At 35.4% G+C, this 18,508-nt stretch overlaps 3 protein-coding genes across 5 annotated transcripts; 2 read left to right on the forward strand and 1 right to left on the reverse strand.

Annotated features, from left to right (window-relative positions):
• On the forward strand, positions 1-2,277 carry LOC145091303 (auxin canalization protein (DUF828)). Of its 2 annotated transcripts, none has more exons than XM_079028979.1 (7): positions 1-90; positions 275-481; positions 570-951; positions 1,105-1,287; positions 1,419-1,468; positions 1,551-1,608; positions 1,922-2,277. In XM_079028979.1, exons 2-7 carry the CDS (start codon positions 305-307, stop codon positions 2,149-2,151), a joined length of 1,080 nt encoding a protein of 359 aa, XP_078885105.1. In that variant the 5' UTR covers positions 1-90; positions 275-304; the 3' UTR covers positions 2,152-2,277. The 2 variants fall into 2 exon arrangements, with proteins under 2 accessions (XP_078885105.1, XP_078885106.1); XM_079028980.1 differs by having other exon boundaries at positions 11-101.
• A 460-nt stretch (positions 2,278-2,737) lies between these two features.
• On the reverse strand, positions 2,738-12,552 carry LOC145091304 (formyltetrahydrofolate deformylase 1, mitochondrial-like). Of its 2 annotated transcripts, none has more exons than XM_079028981.1 (9): positions 12,382-12,551; positions 11,780-11,973; positions 7,758-7,870; positions 4,004-4,154; positions 3,850-3,923; positions 3,610-3,769; positions 3,437-3,535; positions 3,274-3,360; positions 2,738-3,108 (listed from the first exon to the last, which is right to left on the reverse strand). In XM_079028981.1, the coding sequence occupies exons 2-9, from the start codon at positions 11,906-11,908 to the stop codon at positions 2,962-2,964; spliced, it is 960 nt and encodes a 319-aa protein (XP_078885107.1). In that variant the 5' UTR covers positions 11,909-11,973; positions 12,382-12,551; the 3' UTR covers positions 2,738-2,961. The 2 variants fall into 2 exon arrangements, with proteins under 2 accessions (XP_078885107.1, XP_078885108.1); XM_079028982.1 differs by having other exon boundaries at positions 3,075-3,127; positions 12,382-12,552.
• A 4,609-nt stretch (positions 12,553-17,161) lies between these two features.
• On the forward strand, positions 17,162-18,508 carry LOC145094208 (uncharacterized). Its single transcript, XM_079032509.1, has 5 exons — positions 17,162-17,314; positions 17,406-17,561; positions 17,610-18,036; positions 18,111-18,179; positions 18,273-18,508. The coding sequence occupies exons 1-5, from the start codon at positions 17,162-17,164 to the stop codon at positions 18,506-18,508; spliced, it is 1,041 nt and encodes a 346-aa protein (XP_078888635.1).

Here is an 18,508-nt window from a genome sequence, read left to right on the forward strand (position 1 = left end):
GAGAGAGAGAGTTGAGTTGAGTACTTGATAGAGTCCAAAAGGTTTCCTGTGGTTGGGCATATCACACATGTACATCTTTGTTTCTAAAAGGTTGGTTAATGGTAATGCCCAATCTCATGAGAATGAGTTGTACGTGTACCCACAAGCCCAACATTACATGGCTTTGTCTCATTTCATTATTTTTAATTGCACCAGAAACCTAAATTTATGATGACTCTGATTGTTATTTGTATTGTAATTTTTTGATGGTGTTTTTTTTTTCTTGTGGATATAGACCGGTTTTTTGAGGGAGGGAAGCTAAAGAATGGAAAGTGAGAAGTCAGGAGAATTGATTCCACAACCAGAAACACCAATGGAGCCGATGGAATTCTTGTCCAGATCCTGGAGTCTTTCTGCCGATGAAATTTCAAAAGCGTTAATGGCACATAAATCAAGAAAAACGGAATCATCATTGGTTGCACCACAACCACAACCACAACCTGTGAGGAGTTAGTTGATGATTTCTGAAATCCCAAAATTTAAGAAATTAATTCAAAGGAATATTGGTTTTAACTGATAATTTGTTGCAGCAAACAAAGGTACTGATGAAGGTATCAAAAGTTGAAAGGGTTAGATGGTTTAATCACAGCAGCAGCAGCATACGAGGAGGAGGAGGAGGGAAGAAAGATAAAGTCCGGGCAGAAAAAGCACAGACCCATGCCGCCTTGTCTGTGGCGGGTCTGGCAGCGGCTTTGGCCTCCATCACAAGAGCAAGAAGCATGGAGACGATGGAGGAGGATTCAAGAATGAGCAGTGCTGTTGCGTCGGCTACAGAGCTGTTAGCAACCCATTGCTGTGAGGTGGCGGAATCCTCTGGAGCCGATCATCATCTTGTCTTGTCTGTCCTCCAATCAGCCATCAACATCCAAACTCCAACCCATCTAACAACTCTCACAGCTGCAGCTGCAACAGGTCCTCATCCTCATCAACTCAACTATATATATATATATATATATATATATATATATATATATATATATATATATATATATATATATATATAATATTTAATATTTTTTAAATAGAATATAACATATATATACTCAATTACAATAATTAATATAGCTTTGCGAGGTGAAGCAGCCCTCAAAGCTAGATTTCCAAAACAAGCAAAAAAGAATGCTACTGTCATTCCATATGAAAAGGGAATGCCGCCTCAAACCATTAAATTTAAACCCCAGGAGGTGAAGGAGGAGGACGACCACCATCACTCTTCTACTCAACACATGCTGCAACAAGTATACAAAGGTTGCTTGCTTTCATTTCATCGTATGTAGTATTATACTACTACTACTACTACTAGTAATATATATTATATAATATATATTATATATTATGATATGAAAGGCTGACCAGCTTTCTGATCAATCAATGCCCAGGAGGGTTACACTGGAAGCAAGTATCCATATACATAAACAACAAGTCCCAGGTAAAAAAAATTTAGAAAACCAAAGTATGAGATTTGAGTAAAACAAAAGTTATATATATGGCACTAAATTTTTGCATGACAGGTTATAATCAACCTCAAAAGCAACCATGTGGGAGGGGCCTTTTCCACAAAGAATAAAGGCAAGCTTCCACTTCATGGCATGGCAAATGTAATTTAAACCGATGATAAAATAAAAATAAAAATAAAAATAAAAAAACTTTTTGTTTGCTAACAGTACTACTACTGGGTCCCACTGCCACTCCCACTCCCATCTCTCTTCCTAATATAATAAGTATATTTACATCTCAAGTGAAAGAAAGAGACCCACCAAACCAAACCATTGCTCCTCCTCACATCACATAATATATTATCAGTATATATTGAGTAGGAGTAGGGACCCACAAACAGCAACACAAGATGAAAATGAAAATATTTGAATTAATCAAATCGCAGGTGTTGTGTATGGTGTGTGCAATGAGAAAGGGTCTTGGCCATACTGCAAAGAAAGGGAAAATGCAGATACCTATTTTGGGGTTAAAACAGCCAAAGGTCTTCTGGAGTTCAAGTGCAAGACAAACATCCACAAACAGAAATGGGTTGATACAATTCAATATCTTCTACAAATCAAACAAACTACCAACCAACATCAGCCATTCGCATTCCATCAAAAAGCTTTAGACTAGAAAACCATCAACAACCATGTGTCATGGACTCATGGTTTATGGCTGCATCTAGTCTAGCTATTAATTAATTATAGCTTTGTGTTTCTGATATATATATATATATATATATATATATATATATATATATATATATATATATATATATATATATATGTGGTTTTTGTAACCCTTGCGACTATCTATGTACACACTACTTAACATATGCTATGCGCCTTGTCTCTTTGGTTATTTACTTTATTTTTTTTTTTCCAACCTTTGAAGTTCCTTCCACTTGTATATTATATATTATGGGGGTGTTTGGCAAAAAAAAAAAAAAAAAAACTTATTGCTTATTAGCTTATAACTTATTAGGTTATAAGCTAATAAGTATGGGGTAACTTATGAAAAAATGACTACTTATTAGAGGTTTCCATCAGAATAAGTTATTTTTTATCCAAACACTTTTTTTTTAACTTATATATAGCGGTGTTGAACCTCTAATAAGCTAATAAGTTGTTTTAATAAACTTAGCCAAACACCTCCTATATCAATCAAAATCAACAAAAGTTTCCCTATTTAAACAAGTATCACACTAGAAAACACAAAGTTTGACAGAGAAGAAAACTCCAACAACAATGAATTTAAGGAGAACTGAGAATGTACATATATCTTAGTATTATGAACACACAATGACTCTTAATTTATCTTATTATTGGATTGGAACAAGAACAACTTAAATTAGAATGAATAATTAAAATGAAATACAAAAACTTTGCAACACAAGGAATATAATGGACTCTGTAGTTTTGATCAGCATCATTTTGAGCTTACTCAAAATACAACAGTCCTGTTGTGTTGATAAGGTAGAACGCGTAACTCACAATATGACTTGATTGCCTTCATAAGGCATTGTTTTTCAAGATTCTCAGATTTCTGAATAAAACTCAGCAAATTATCCTTGTGCGAGACTCTCTCAACCTGCAAACCCAAACAGAAACTATTTGACTTTTCACCTTAGCATATATATATATATATATATATATATATATATATATATATATATATATATATATATATATATATATATATATATATATATACTGCATACTACTGATACTGAGAAACTTAAAACTCTTTGATTACCATCTGCTCAATGATTGGGCCCCCATCAAGCTCCTCCGTGACAAAATGGGTTGTGGCACCAATCAATTTGACCCCAGCTTCAAAAGCCTGTCATTCTCCAGTAAAAAACATAAAAACATAAAAAGCTTAAAACAGAATTTGGAAATTGGAACACAGAACCTGCCTGCCTAGATGGATTTCCTCCCTTGAATGATGGCAATAAGCCATGATGTATGTTGATCACATCCTTCCCATATCTTTTCAAAAAGTTTCCAGACAACACCTGTCCTGGGTAAATAAACAAATAAGACCTTTTTCCCAATCCTGCTGCTATACTACTACTAGAAAAACATTTACCTGCATGTATCTAGCAAGGACCAAGAAATCTGTATCTTCAACCAACCCCAATATCTCATCTTCTACATTCTTCTCCTTTGACTTGGACAGATAATGATATGGAATCTCATGTCTTTCAAGGAACCGCATCACATGGGTATTCCCCACCCTATCATGATTGCTGTTCAAAATACAGATATATTATACACAACATTTACTGGTCAAAGATAACAAATAAAAAATCAAAGTCCCATGCTTTACCTGATTACAGAGCTTATCTGAACCGGAAGTTTTCCATCTTGCCAAGCATGCAGTAGATCAACAAGACAATGGTCCTGCACCAGCAACCTCCTTACTAATGTAATACTATTTTTGGTTTTCACTAACAATTTTTTCTAGAAAGAAGAAGAAGAACCTGCTTAGAAGCAAGAAGAGCAATTTTATATTTGGGGTCTACAGAAGGCACTCGAACAAGCGATTTAACTGCATTGAACATCTTTGATAGGTCAAGGAAGTCCTCGTTCATTTGCTTCCGCTGCCATTTAATTGGGTCGAACACAAACTCACTGAAACACAATTTATTCTTACTTGTTACTTATCAACTTCATGTCAAGTTGGGATTATTAGTAGATGAATATACTTGCACTTGTAAAACCAACATACATCAAACTCATGTACACTAACTAGGCTTTAATTTAATTGCAGAATTATGAATGATTTAGAGTAAAATCTCACTCAACTAATTCTGTTCAAAGATACTACTCACTCCCTAACATCCATCTCCTATTAACTCTAACAGAATGACCAAAATACCCCTCAATCTCACAGCTATTGTAATTCTACTTATTTTCTACCTTTACAACTACTATGAAGTTGTTTAACACAAACTCCGCTGCTTAATTTTTTTTTTTTTTTTTTTTAAACAAAAGGAAATTGTGTATATATGAAGAAGAACTATTCAGTGCAAATTTGGCAAGGAGCCTTGCAGGTATATTGTAAATGCTTGCATGGGGAATCTTAGTAAGAAAGGCAAACTCCAGCGAGTCTTAGATTGGTGAAAAAAAATGAAATGTTGTGTAATCCAATGCGAAAAGATAAGTTAAAACTGAGTATATGAGTTTTTGCAAGCCACTCATTAAAAAGGTTATATGTTTAGCAGACACCACTATAATAATAATAATAATAATAATAATAATAATAATAAATAATTAAAATAGTTGTACCATTTAGGGTTCCTGTTACTAGCAATGGTAAAGGTTGCTGGTTGGGTGTCAAGCGAAGTGCATTGGGTATGGCAGTGTAAGGTTTGGTTCGTTTGGGATTGGGGCTGTTTGGTATGTAGAGGAAGGGGCAGTAGGTGATAGGTATGAACAAGGGCTGTTCATGAGGTGAGGTTGTGGTAGTGGTAGTGGTAGTGGTAGGTGTTGTATCTGGTGGTAGGATTTGGAATGGTTGTAGGAGGTTTTTGAAAAGGAAATGATTGTTCATTAAATCGAACATTACAGGCCACACAGATGCATTCAGATTGTGGTTGGTAGTCATGTTGTAACCAAGAAACACAACAAGGTGTTTATTGTATGAACGGAGATGAGGAAAGCATTGACATCCAAAAACCCGGAGAAAGGAAAATTCGGGTTTATGCTTGAGACCGGACAAAACCATTTTGTTCACTAGTATGCGGACATGAAAGGCGATGCGTGATGAGTGATGCCGAGAGGAGAGAAGAAATGGAAGAGATTTCGGAACTCGCTTCCCCAATCGGTTTGGACCATAGTCTGATAGTCACATGGTTAGCTAAATTAGTTACAAACCATGAACCGGAACGATTCGAACTGAATCGCGGTACAAAAGCGTACCAATCGTCGGCGGTTCGCGATCTGGATCGCTATGGAAGCGTATCAAATTTTGTGCCAAAAGTCGATGGTTCGATGTACCATTTATTAATGGTTCACAAATTAAATAGTGTTGGAACACGAACTCGACATCGAACCTGAGATTCCTCGTTCGATTTCCATCAATTAGTAACTTTAATTTTCGCTTTTCACATAAGCATTAATAGTTATGACTTCAATTTTCACATTAACATTACTACTTCACTTCATACTAACAGTCATTAGACTTAATTTCTTATTTGGAACTTTAGTTTTACTCACTATATATACCGATTTCTATCATCCTCATCAAAAGATCCCAATTTTCGCTTTATGTTTCTAAATTATTTTGAATTTTTTACTATGGTGTTTTGTCATATGGGTTATGTATTAAAGTATTTTCATTGAATATTGAATATTTGATTATTAATATCAGTATAATTTTTGGAATTAATATAATTTATTTTTTTATATGGTGCATTGTACCAATATAATTGGTACATCGTACCACTATAATTGGCAACCAAGAAGAGTTGATTTCAACCCGTTGTATTCTTCTCCAAGACCCGAGATAACCAACATCACCAAATCTTTGTCTTTCATTTGTTCGCCTTATTGTTGAGTGCATCATAGCATTTTTCATTCTTCTTGAGCCCTAGTCAATTATGCAGATGAGGTTTCATCATCATTCATCTCTAGTTTGAGAAGTTGAGCCTTTAGGGTGTATTCCCTAAAGGATGTGTGAGGAGCATACGCACACTCGAGGGTCAACTAGAGATCTATAACATCTTGTTTTGAGACATTTTCATTGTTTATATTGAGATTTATTGTATATTGGTCCCTAAGTAAAAGAAAGAATGCAAAAGAGGCCATTGTGGCATTTTGGTAAAAATCAGGCTTTGGGAGTACGTTGCACGTACGTGTGTACGCTAAGCGTACTAGGGCGCGCCTTAGTATGTTGGGCGTACACCTCGTACGCAGGGCGTACGTGAGGTTCATGCAAACCCTAATTTTTAGGGTTTGGCTCATATTTAAGCATCATTATAGCCTCATATCTCATTCTTATTCAGCCTCTTTCCTATGAAATTGATCCTCAAGCAAACCTTAAGTGAAGAGTATTTTGGAGCCTTTAGAGTGTTTAGAAGTGTCTTTGGAAAAAGAAGAAGGCGGTGAGAAGAGCTTGGAGCTTGAGAGCATTTTGGATCTGGGATTTCATCTTTGTTTGCAACCTCAAGGAGGTATAAATTTTGCATCTTTTCCACTCCACCTTGTAGATCTAGGTTTTTGCTATTTTAAGTCATTGTTTGGTCCCAAAATGATGATTCTTGAGCATGGCATGTTCTTAACCCATTAAGTTGTTTTTTCAAACCTTTGGAAGGGTATTGAGTCATAAAAATAGGGTCTTAATGGTTGGTTTTGCTCCATGCATTCCTTGGAAGGTCTTAATGTGTTAAGATGTTGAGTTAAACACTTAATGGACATGCAAAGTCATAAAGTTGGAAACTTTATGACTCTTGAGGATGATTGGGCAGTGGATCTGAAAGTTGGATGTAAGAGCTTAAGGCATTAAGCTCTTAATGAGAGTTTGGGAAGATTGGGCGTACGCCCTGTGTAATCTGAGTACACAGCACGTATGTGGTCAAGCTCCCTGTTGGTGGTCAGAGCTTGATATATATATATATATATATATATATATATATATATATATATATATATATATATATATATATATATATATATCAGTGTTGCAGAAATCGGCCGATTAATCGCTAATCGGACCTCCACCGATGAGATTTATTGCTAACCGGTCACTATAATCGGGTTTGGTCAATACAAGTCAAATTCGGAATTAATCGGACCTAATCGGACTTAATCAGGTTTGGTCAACGCAGGTCAAAGTCGGACCTAATCGCCGATTAATCACTTTTTTTGTAGGATTAATATTAGATTTATAATTTTTTGAATAATTTTCTTAAAAATTAATGGTCCCCGATTAATCCCCGCCTAGCCGATTAATCCCTAATCGCTAGTCCACCGATTAGCGATTTCTGCAACCATGATATATATATATATATATATATATATATATATATATATATATATATTACGCTTAATTGTCTAATAGAAAATCATGGCAAACAAAAGTTTGCTTGATTTTTACATCTAGATGGTAATTAGTGGTTCACCAAAATCTTGACTTCAAGAGCAAAATAAGTGAAAACACCTAAAAAAACAATCTTATCGACAAAATAAATAAATAAATAAATAAAACACAAGTAGACCACACCACATACTAACCTTCTTGAGTAGAAAACATTTTTGTTGTGGGGCACAAAAATATCAGCTACCAATATGTTCCCTCCCCTTGACGCAATACACTCGGATATTTTTGCCACGATTCCAACTTGATCCTATTAAGAATACAATAAACTCCAAGTCATCGAATTGTCAATTTGTTTGAGACATAGTCAATATATATTATATACAATACAACTTGTAGAGTGGGTAGTGAAGCCGTGATAAAAAAGACACAAGACTTTCTTAATTACACCTACAAAGTAGGTATGGCAATAAGAATTTCTTAATTACATTACTTCTTGTGGTTATGAGGAATTCAATGTAAACATTTATATGTTGGTTAATGTTTTTTTTATTTTCTGCTAATTTGTATACACTAAAATAGCTCTAATCCATACAATTCAATAATTCTATTCCTCGGTTCAAACACATTTAAATTGATGTAAATTCAATAATTCTATTCCTCGGTTCAAACACATTTAAATTGATGTAGGACGCAGGAAGCTACCATGTTTTTATGAAGAATCGGAGCTTCGAGATACTACACGAGAATCATTTAAGAGAGAGAGAGAGAGAGAGAGAGAGAGAAGAGGGAAATATTTGGGGAAAAGCTTTATTGAATCGATAACTATTTTCACGCAGCTGTACATTCTATTTATACCCTCAAGGCATTACTAACAACTTTCATCTATATTTACATTTACATTTATGCCCCTCTTGTAACTAACTTTATAACAACTAGCCCTGTATCATACTTTCCCCCTAAAACATTTGACTTGCCCACAAGTCATACATAGAAAAAAGTCAGGAGATTTACTTTTTATATGATCTACAAATTCCCATGATGCGTGAAAATAGTTATCGATTCAATAAAGCGCCTCTCTCTCCCTCTCCCTCTCCCTCTCTCAAATGATTCTCCTGTAGTATCTCGAAGCTCCGATTCTTCATAAAAACATGGTAGCTTCCTGCGTCCTACATCAATGGTATCAGAGCTTGTTTCTTTGATCCTGTAAATCTACTTGACAATCTGGCTCGAGGTAAAAACGCAACGGTAGTCCATCAACAACAAGAAGCAATGGACGATCGAATGAAAGCTTTGGAACAACAATTAGCAGAACAGAGGATCTTTCTGCAAGAACAAATGGCAGTACAGGCTGAAATCGCTGAACATAGATCTCAAATGGCGGAAATCTTTCAATTCATGAAGAATCAAGAAAGACGACCTAGTGAAATCGGGAACGGATCTGTAATTACGGGAACTTCTAATCAATCAGGTATTCTCAACAACCAGTCTCCGAGAACCTTTAATTTCACGCCTAAATTGGAATTTCCAACATTTAATGGTCGTCAACCTAGAGATTGGTTAGAAAAATGCACAAAATACTTCAATCTTTGTAAAATTCCAGATTCACAAAGAGTTGACTTGGCTAGCCTGTATATGAATGGGAGAGCAGAATCTTGGTATAACAGTTACATTGTTGTTAGAGGTGATGTGAATTGGGATGAATTCAAAAAAGATTTATGTGCTAGATTTTATGAAGATATTGAAAGTTCAGTAGTAGAAGAATTTAACAAGTTGCAGCAAGAAGGAACATTGGAAGATTATCTTGACAGTTTTGAAAGACTAAGGGCTTTGATGTTAAATCAAAATCCCTTATTGAAGCAACAATACTTCTTGGATAGTTTTATTGGAGGTCTTAAATCTACAGTAAAACCATTTGTAAAGGCTTTAAAACCACAATCTTTGATTCGTGCTATTGAACTAGCAAGATGCCAAGAACAAACCTTATCAGTTACCAAAACTCCAGCTAGAAACAGTTTCCAAACCATCAAATCATTATCTAGCTATAATCCGATAAATTCCCAATTCACAACAAAAACAAACATACCCAGAAATACCTCAAATACACCTCTTTTACCCAATCCAACCAGAAATGTTAACAACAATTCTCGAACCAGATATATATCTGCTGCTGAAAGGGCTGAGAAACAAGCAAAGGGACTATGTTATTTTTGTGATGCTCCTTATGACAAGAATCATAAATGTCAACCGAAACAAACCCAACTTTTTACCATAGAAATACAAGGCTTTGAAGACTTGGTAGAAGAAGCAGTGGATGAGTTAGGGCAAAGCACGAATGAGGAAGAAATAGTCTATGATATTGAGCCAGGAGAACTATGCATTTCAGTTAATGCTTTATATGGGAAGCAAGGATATCAAAAATTGCAAGTAACAGGATATTATGGGAAAAAAGCTTCGAATATTCTCTTCGATTCGGGCAGCACCCATAATTTTCTTGACAAAGAGATAGCTCAAAAATTGGGATGCAAGTTGGAACAAATTGATACTCAATCTGTTGGAGTACTAGGAGACATTCATTTACCATGTCAATCAGTTGCTAAAGATTTTACAATAATGCCCCAAAACACACATTTCAAGAATGATATGTTAATTCTTTCTTTGGGAGGATGTGATATGGTTTTGGGTATTCAGTGGCTAAGAACTCTAGGCACTGTTAGTTGGGATTTCAGTAAATTGGCAATGGAATTCATATACCAAGGACGGAAGCATGTATTGAGGGGTATGCCACCAAAAGCATTGAAGGTAGTGAGTGGAAACTCTGCTAAAAACACTTAAGCTGCAATGGTATCCAATTTTATCTGTTGCAATTGGAAAATCCAGCAAAAGATAACATCAATCTAATGTCAGGAGCATGTAATAGTGTTGGAATCAGTCAAGATAATGAAAAACTTCAACAGTTATTACAAAGATTTAAACAAATCTTTGAAGAACCACAAGGTTTACCACCGAAAAGAGGAGTTTTTGATCATTGAATTCCTTTAGAAACGGGAGCAAAAGCTGTCAACATCAGACCTTACAGATATGCTGTGAAACAAAGAGATATTATTGAAAAGTTAATTCAAGAAATGCTAGATAAAGGTACTATTCAGCAAAGTTCAAGCCCTTTTGCATCTCCTGTTGTATTAGTAGGCAAAAAAGATGGTACATGGAGGCTATGTGTTGATTACCGTGATCTTAACAAGAAGACCATTAAAGACAAATTTCCTATTCCTGTGGTGGATGAATTAATTGACGGATTGGCTGGTTCTAAGGTTTTTAGTAAACTGGATTTAAGAGCAGGTTATCATCAATTATGGGTAGCTCATGAAGATGTTTACAAGACTGCATTCAAGACCCATGAAGGGCATTACGAGTTTCTAGTAATGCCCTTTGGACTTACAAATGCACCAACATCATTTCAAAGTTGGATGAATAATATTTTTAAACCTTTACTCAGAAAATGTGTATTGGTATTTTTTGACGATATATTGGTGTACAGCCCATCATTAACTCAACATTGGGAGCACTTAAATGTTGTATTTCATCTAATGCAACAGCATCAACTATATGCCAAAGCGAGCAAATGTGCTTTTGCTATATCAAAAGTTGAGTATTTGAGGCATTTCATATCAGGTGAAGGTGTAGGAGACAGATCCAAAGAAAATAGAAGCAGCAGTAAAGTGGCCAATTCCAAAAACTGTGAAAGAGTTAAGAAGTTTCTTAGGCATGACACGTTATTATAGAAAGTTTATTCGGAATTATGCCTTGATAAGCAAACCATTAACTCAACTGTTGAAGAAAGGAAATATTGGGGGAAAAGCTTTATTGAATCGATAACTATTTTCATGCAGCTGTACATTCTATTTATACCCTCAAGACATTACTAACAACTTTCATCTATATTGACATTTACATTTATTCCCCTCTTGTAACTAACTTTATAACAACTAGCCCTGTATCATAAATCCCTAATATGCTATTCCGATTAAGTCCTAATGATTTACAATAGTAAACCCCCTATTAAAAAACAATCAGTCGCTTCAAATTCTGTTTATGATTTTTGAGCTTTTAAATCCCTAGAATATAGTTCATAAAGAACAATGTTAACGACTTTATGATTAAAAAAAAAAAAAAAAACAAGAGCAAATTCAAATACATATGAGAGGAGGGGGAGACTTACAGGGCAATGAAAGACGTGTATACCATGAGCAAGGGAAGGATCAGGGGAGATTCTGAGGGTGTTAAATGATCTTTTCATGGTTGCCAAAACAATCGGCCAGCTTGAGGAAGCTCTTCCAAGAACGTTCATGACCTCTCTCTCTCTCTCTCTCTCACAGCGTCCACTCAAATCATCGCCATTCCCATCACCTGCGGCTGCGATTTAGAATCGGCATACTTTTCAAAACCCAACCGGATAATAATAATTAATCTTAAAATTATAAATATCTCCAAAATTAAAATACCCAACAGCAAAATCTTTAATCATTTAGTAAATCAACAATCATAGAGCATTCCTTATACAAACCAGTAGAGAGACTACAAGCATTGCACCATGTAATCATTTGTTAAAAGGATTTCATATTTGACAACACATGGACCAGTAGACAGATTACATGTAGCAGCTAAAATCGACACTCAACAGACCAAAATACAGAAATACTACCAGTTTACTATCATATGTGATTCACACGAGAGAAACTAGAAGCTTCAAACATCCATGGTTTCATTCTAATTCCAAACAGATTTGAAGTTTGGAGCTATTTTAGTATTTTTTTTTATTACCTTTGTCTCCAGTGGTGGGGGAGCTCGCTGGTTGTGCAGCTCACAGGTGGTTGAGGAGCTCACCGGTGGCGTCGATGCTGATTTGAGAGTGAGAGGCGAGAGATCAGCGAGGAATGAAGGAGTGGTTCTCGTGGTCTTCTGGTTCGTATACGAGAGGGGCACAAAACGTACGCAAATAGCTGAAAATTAGGTTAGGTTTAATTATTTTTTTTTTTTTGGGTTGATTACTAATCTAGTCAAATTAAGGTGGAATTAGCAATTTTTAGCCAAAAATTAATAAATAGCCAAAAATAGCTCACGAAATCGTAGGTTTCGAGATTTGCCTACTATTTTGCCATTTCGTCTACTGTTTCGCGTTTTCTATAAAAAAAATCATTTTTGCCATATAAAACCGTCGGTATTATAAAACCTACGGTTTTCTCTCGAAAGCCTACGGTTCTACGGTTTTTGGGAAAAAGCTACGGTTTTTTAATTTTTTTTATCTACTATTTTGGGGGTTTTATCTACTATTTTGTCCAAAAAAATACGGTTTTAATTTTTTTTTAAATACAAAATATAAAAAAAAAAAAAAAAGTGTTTATAATATGTACAATAACTTTAACAACTATTTTGTTTAAATTTTAACAATTATTTGGTTTGAATTTGACTACTTTTTGGGTAAACTTGACTACTTTGTTGTTAAATTTGACTATTTTTCGTTAGAGTTGACTACTTTTTCGTCAGAGTTGACTACTGTTTTCAACCTACCTTATATATATTAAGTATTTTTATATTTTTGGAAATATTTCATGTTTTGTAAAGTTTTCTTCACTCTAGCTTTTTTATTCTCAAAATTAAGATAATGAGTTGTAAAGAGTATTTTGTATTGCTTATTACGGATGAAAGATGAGAGTTTGTTAATTCCCAATTATCATATGTTTGACCACTGGGATACAATCCGAGAATGTTTTATTTTGGTGTTGAATTTTACGAAACCACCACATACACCGAATTTGTTCATTTGGTGAAGTGCAAGATGGGTCTTCCCGAAGAATCAAAAGTCAGTTTGGCTTATCAACATCCAGAACAACTCTATTATTGTGGTATTGTTGATGATCGTGATATTAGAAAGCTAATCAAGGTAATAAATACTGTTGGAGATAAATCTGTGTATGTTTATGTGGTGGTTGAAGAAGGCGTATCGCGTAACAAAGTGGATGATAGAGGAAAGGCATCTGCAACTAATTTATCAAGTGGAAAAGGGAGCAACAATCCAATAGGTAATTTTAAAAGTCCAAGTAAAAGTCAATATCATAGTGTTGTTGAAAATGAAAATGTATTGCCATAACCGATTATGTATGTTACACCGGAGAATTATAAGTATATAGGTGATAATGATGTTGGTACATATGTTAATGATGTTGGTGTAAATCATAACTTTGACCAAAAAAAGCACTAGACATGATGGATAAGGTTGGTAATGAATCTGGAAAACAAGAAGTTCCATTTTTGCATGATGGTGAACTAAAAGGCTACGGTAAGTTTGCGGATTGTGACAAGTTGGATATATCCGGCCTAGAGAGTGATTCTAACAGAGAAGAATTTGATGATGAACCTAAACTTACTTATTCAAATACCATGTTTCATGGTATGCCACCATTGCCTTCGTGTCTTGTAAATGATAATGTGAACATTCCATGTCAGAGGTTGGATATAAATGAAAAGATTAAGGTTCTAGACATTTTTTATGACAAAGAGTTGCTTAAGCTTGCAATTGGAACACAATGCATGGAACAAGGTAAGCAGTGCAAGACTACCAGATCGAGCAAAGAAAGGTTTGAGGTGGTTTGTTTGGTAGAAAATTGCTCTTGGATGGTTATGGCAAGGGGAATCAAATCTACTACTGCTTCCAAGTCACAAAAGTTGTTGACCAACACACATGTTGTGCAACAAACTTGGAGTCTAATCATCGACAATCAAAGAAAAAGGTACTCGGCCACTTTATCGCTGAAGTATTGGCCGGAGATTATAATAGAGTTTATCGGGGTAACGAAATTGTAAGGGACATCAATTCGAAATTTCCAATCAATATCTCATACCAACAGGCATGGCGGGCAAAACAATATGCGTTGTTGATGTTAAGAGGTACCAAAGAGGATTCATTCACCAAACTATCAGCGTATCTGCACAACTTGGTCAAGCATAATCCAAGAACTGTTACTCAAATAAGAACAGACATTGATGATCAATTTGAGTTTGTGTATATCGTGTTGGGTTGCTCGGTAAGCAATGATAATTTTTTATAACATATGATTCTCAATTTGTATTTGTTAATGCAATAAAAAATAATTGTAGGTACAAGCGTTCATCAAATATTGTAGGTCGACGCTAATAATTGATGGTGGTCACCTAAAGGGTGAATTCAATGGTACGATGTTGCTCGCAGTGACAATGGATGGTCAAAATCAGATTTTGCCTGTTGCTTATGCCATATGCAAAAGTGAATGTACGGAGACATGGTCCTGGTTTCTTCGAAAACTACGTGAATGTATAAGCAACGTGGAAGACCTTACATTCATATATGATAGGGCTCCATCCATAGCGACGTCAATTGCAAATATATTTCTTCACGCCCATCATGGAATATGTGGTATCCATTTGTATTTCAACATTTCAGCAAAATTTGGAAGCAGCGATACAATACATGCATTATTTTGGGAGACATGCAAAGCATATACTATTAAAAAATTTTATAATGGGATGAAAAAAATTAAAAAGGTAAATGTTCGTGTATGGGAATACCTACAAAACATCAATCCATAAAGATGGGTCAGGGCACATTTTCCTGGGAATCGGTATTTTCTTATGACATCAAATAGTGCGGAGTCGATAAATGCAATGTCAATATTTGCAAGAAAGATGCCAATATTGATGTTGATTGAGTATTTTCGTGCAACAATGCAACAATAGAGTTTTCAGAAACGTAGTGTAGCAGGTACTTATGTTTTATATGTAATAGTACTTGAAATGTTATTTTACTACTCATATGATATTATTAAAATATGTCTATTTTTTTAGCTGAAGTAAAAACGACACTCACCCCATGGGCTGAAACGATTATACAAGAAAATAAGGATGTTTGTAATAATTGGATGGTGTACCTTATCTCAAATAGTATATTTGAAGTGAAAAACTCTAATCACAAAAGTGTCATTGTTGATTTCCAACAAAGAACCTGTACATGTAGGCGGTGGCAAACAGATGGCTTACCTTGTGGCCATGTCATAAAAGTGCTCACAATGAACCGTTACAAAGATTGTTCGGAATTTGCTTTAAAAAGCTTACTTTATAGAGACGCTTAGGAAAACTTACGAGGAGTCTGTGAACCCCTTACCAAGTCCATCTGAGTGGGAGATCCCCGATGATTTGATGATTGTGAAGCCACCCATAATGAAGAGACGTCAGCCGGGTAGGCCAAGAAACACTGGCCGTATTATGTCTCAAGGTGAGCGGCCCATACGACAAGAATGTTCTACATGCGGTCATTTTGGACACACGAGGAACGATTGTATGGGTAGGGGATCGGGCATCGGATCTGGGGTAGGAAAAAATCGACACAAAAGGGCATAATGACTGATGAATTCGCATCCGGGAGCGGGTCACAGAACGAAAGCGTGTACCCTACTTTTGATTTGAATAGCACATTTGATTTGAATTGTCCTTAGATTAATTTAGGAAAGTAATGAATTCCCGTATTTGTGATTTGTATTGTTGTGTTAAACTGCACTTCTGAAATTATTAATTAAATGTAGTACTCCACTTATTATCTCCTTTATTCCATGAAAAAAAAAACACAAACATAAAATATTATAGAAAACGAGATACACCCTTAGGAAACATTACATAAGACATTTCACATAAAAGAGCCTTCTACATGAAATATTTGTTATTTTTAACTAGAATCCATGCATCCTCATACTCGAAGTCACTTCCCTCATGCTCCAAAATGTAATGATCTTTAACCATTTCTAAAAGATCTTCGTCGTTGTTTGGATAACGATGTCTGTTTTTAAGATGATGATACCATCGATTAAACCATATGATTTTTTCCTTTAAATCCATCCACTTACCAACAATATCTTCTTGTGTTTGGTGTTTTCCTTCTCCCAACGAGAGGTTAAACATGGCTGTTATGCGGGTCCAATCATCACTTTCAAAGCAATCAGGGTTAACCATGGTTACACCTTCGTAAATGTTCATCCAACAACGTGTTACCACCATTACCTCTCTTATCGTCCATGGATGTGGAGTATTGGACGGAGCAGCTGCGTTGGAAGAAGTTGCTTTGGAGGCCATTTTTTTAATTTGTTTGTTAGTTTGTTATAATTTTATAGGAGTACTTAAATAAGAAAAAAGAATGCAAATAACTTGTAGTCATAGTCTATGAAACTGTAGTCGAATAATGAAATAAATAGTCTAATTGTCAGATACCTTACACAGAGATACTGTTTGGAACGACAAATGTACTGTTCGAAAAGACAATACATTATGCAGGCTACAAAGTAGTAGTCAAAGTCTATGAAACCGTAGTCAAATAATGTCAAAGAGTAGTCCGATTGTCAGATACCTTACACGGAGATACTGTTTGAAACGACAAATATACTGTTTGAAAAGACAATACATTATGGACCTTGCCTTTCCAGCTCCTACATACAAATGTGTCCGCATGTGATAACCTCCTTACCTCTGCAACCTTAGGCACACCAAGTAATTGGTAATTGTCTCTTGTAACTAATTCAAAATGAGTTTCTCTGACAGTGAGCATGAAGAAAGCTTTTACAACTTGCCTGTTTACCTTCATAACCTAAGGCGAACCAACCTGCGTACTCACACTCACATCAAAACTGATTTGATGGATCGTTTCCAATGTTGTTTTCTGGCTATTAGATGGGTGGTATATTTGTTTTCCAAATTTATATTGTTTCTTTACATTTGATAATGTTTCTACATTTAAACTAATTGGTTTGCACTCTAAAAAAATACAGGTCCATGTATTCATAAATTGTTTGGTGCCTGTAATCTTCATCGGTAGTGTACATCTTCAATGGAACTACCTCAAAACAATGTATGTAGCGGTTGCTAAAGACGAGAACAAACTCACTTTCCCTATAGCATTTGGTATAGCGGTTGAAAATAACATGGTAAGTTGTACCTGGTTCCTGATGAGGTTAAAAGAATGTCTCTGACAGGGTAAGAAAGTAGCATTCATATCCAATATGGACGATATCGTTAGTTCTTGCATAGATAATGTTTTCACCTATTCTTATCATGGTTACACCTGTAAGAGCGTCTACAAATATTTACGTACAAGAGCAGGCTCTGGAAGATCATTGGAAACTTTGTACTGGAGAACATTAAAATCCTACACCATGTCTATTTTCGAACAAAATTTTTCCAGGCTAAGCCATGATGCTTGTGAAGTGCTTACGAATACCGGTCATCCGAAATGGGCAAGAGAGTATTTCCCTATCATCCGTTGGAATGTACTCAACATGGAAGTTCCTCAATATTTTTCAGTATTATCGCTCAATCAACGTAATGTACCAATAATAACGCTTATCGAGGGAATTCGTGAGTACATGCAAAATACTTTTGTTGAACGAAGAATAATGGCAGGTAAATTATCGGGTACAATAAAAAAGTATTAAATAACCAGCACAACAACCTTTTATAACCATATTTATTTTTAGGGAGTTTGTCTACTATACTAACACCGTATGCTGAAATGGTGCTTCAAAGAAGAATGCAAAAGTCTGTTGGTTAACAAGCGATACAAATCCCCCAACAGATCTCGTCTACCTTGCCGACATATGTTTATCTAGTTTCTGCTTTTAATACAACTTATGTTGTAGACCTTAACGATCATACTTGTTCATGTGGAAAATGGCGCAGTCTCGGTATACCATGTGGTCATGCTATCGCAGCAGCACGTCATTCAAACATGCATGAATTACTTGATATGGTTCAAATATATTACCATGCTGATGTATTTCAACTCATCTACCAGACACAAACCGTTCACCCTCTTCCCCCACCATCCGAATGGAAAACACCAGACCCTTTGTTGGCTGTTTTATTGTCAATGTAA

Source organism: Lactuca serriola, chromosome 3, assembly GCF_051521515.1.
Source record: "Lactuca serriola cultivar US96UC23 chromosome 3, Lser_US96UC23_V15, whole genome shotgun sequence".
NCBI classification, from domain to species: Eukaryota; Viridiplantae; Streptophyta; class Magnoliopsida; order Asterales; family Asteraceae; genus Lactuca; species Lactuca serriola.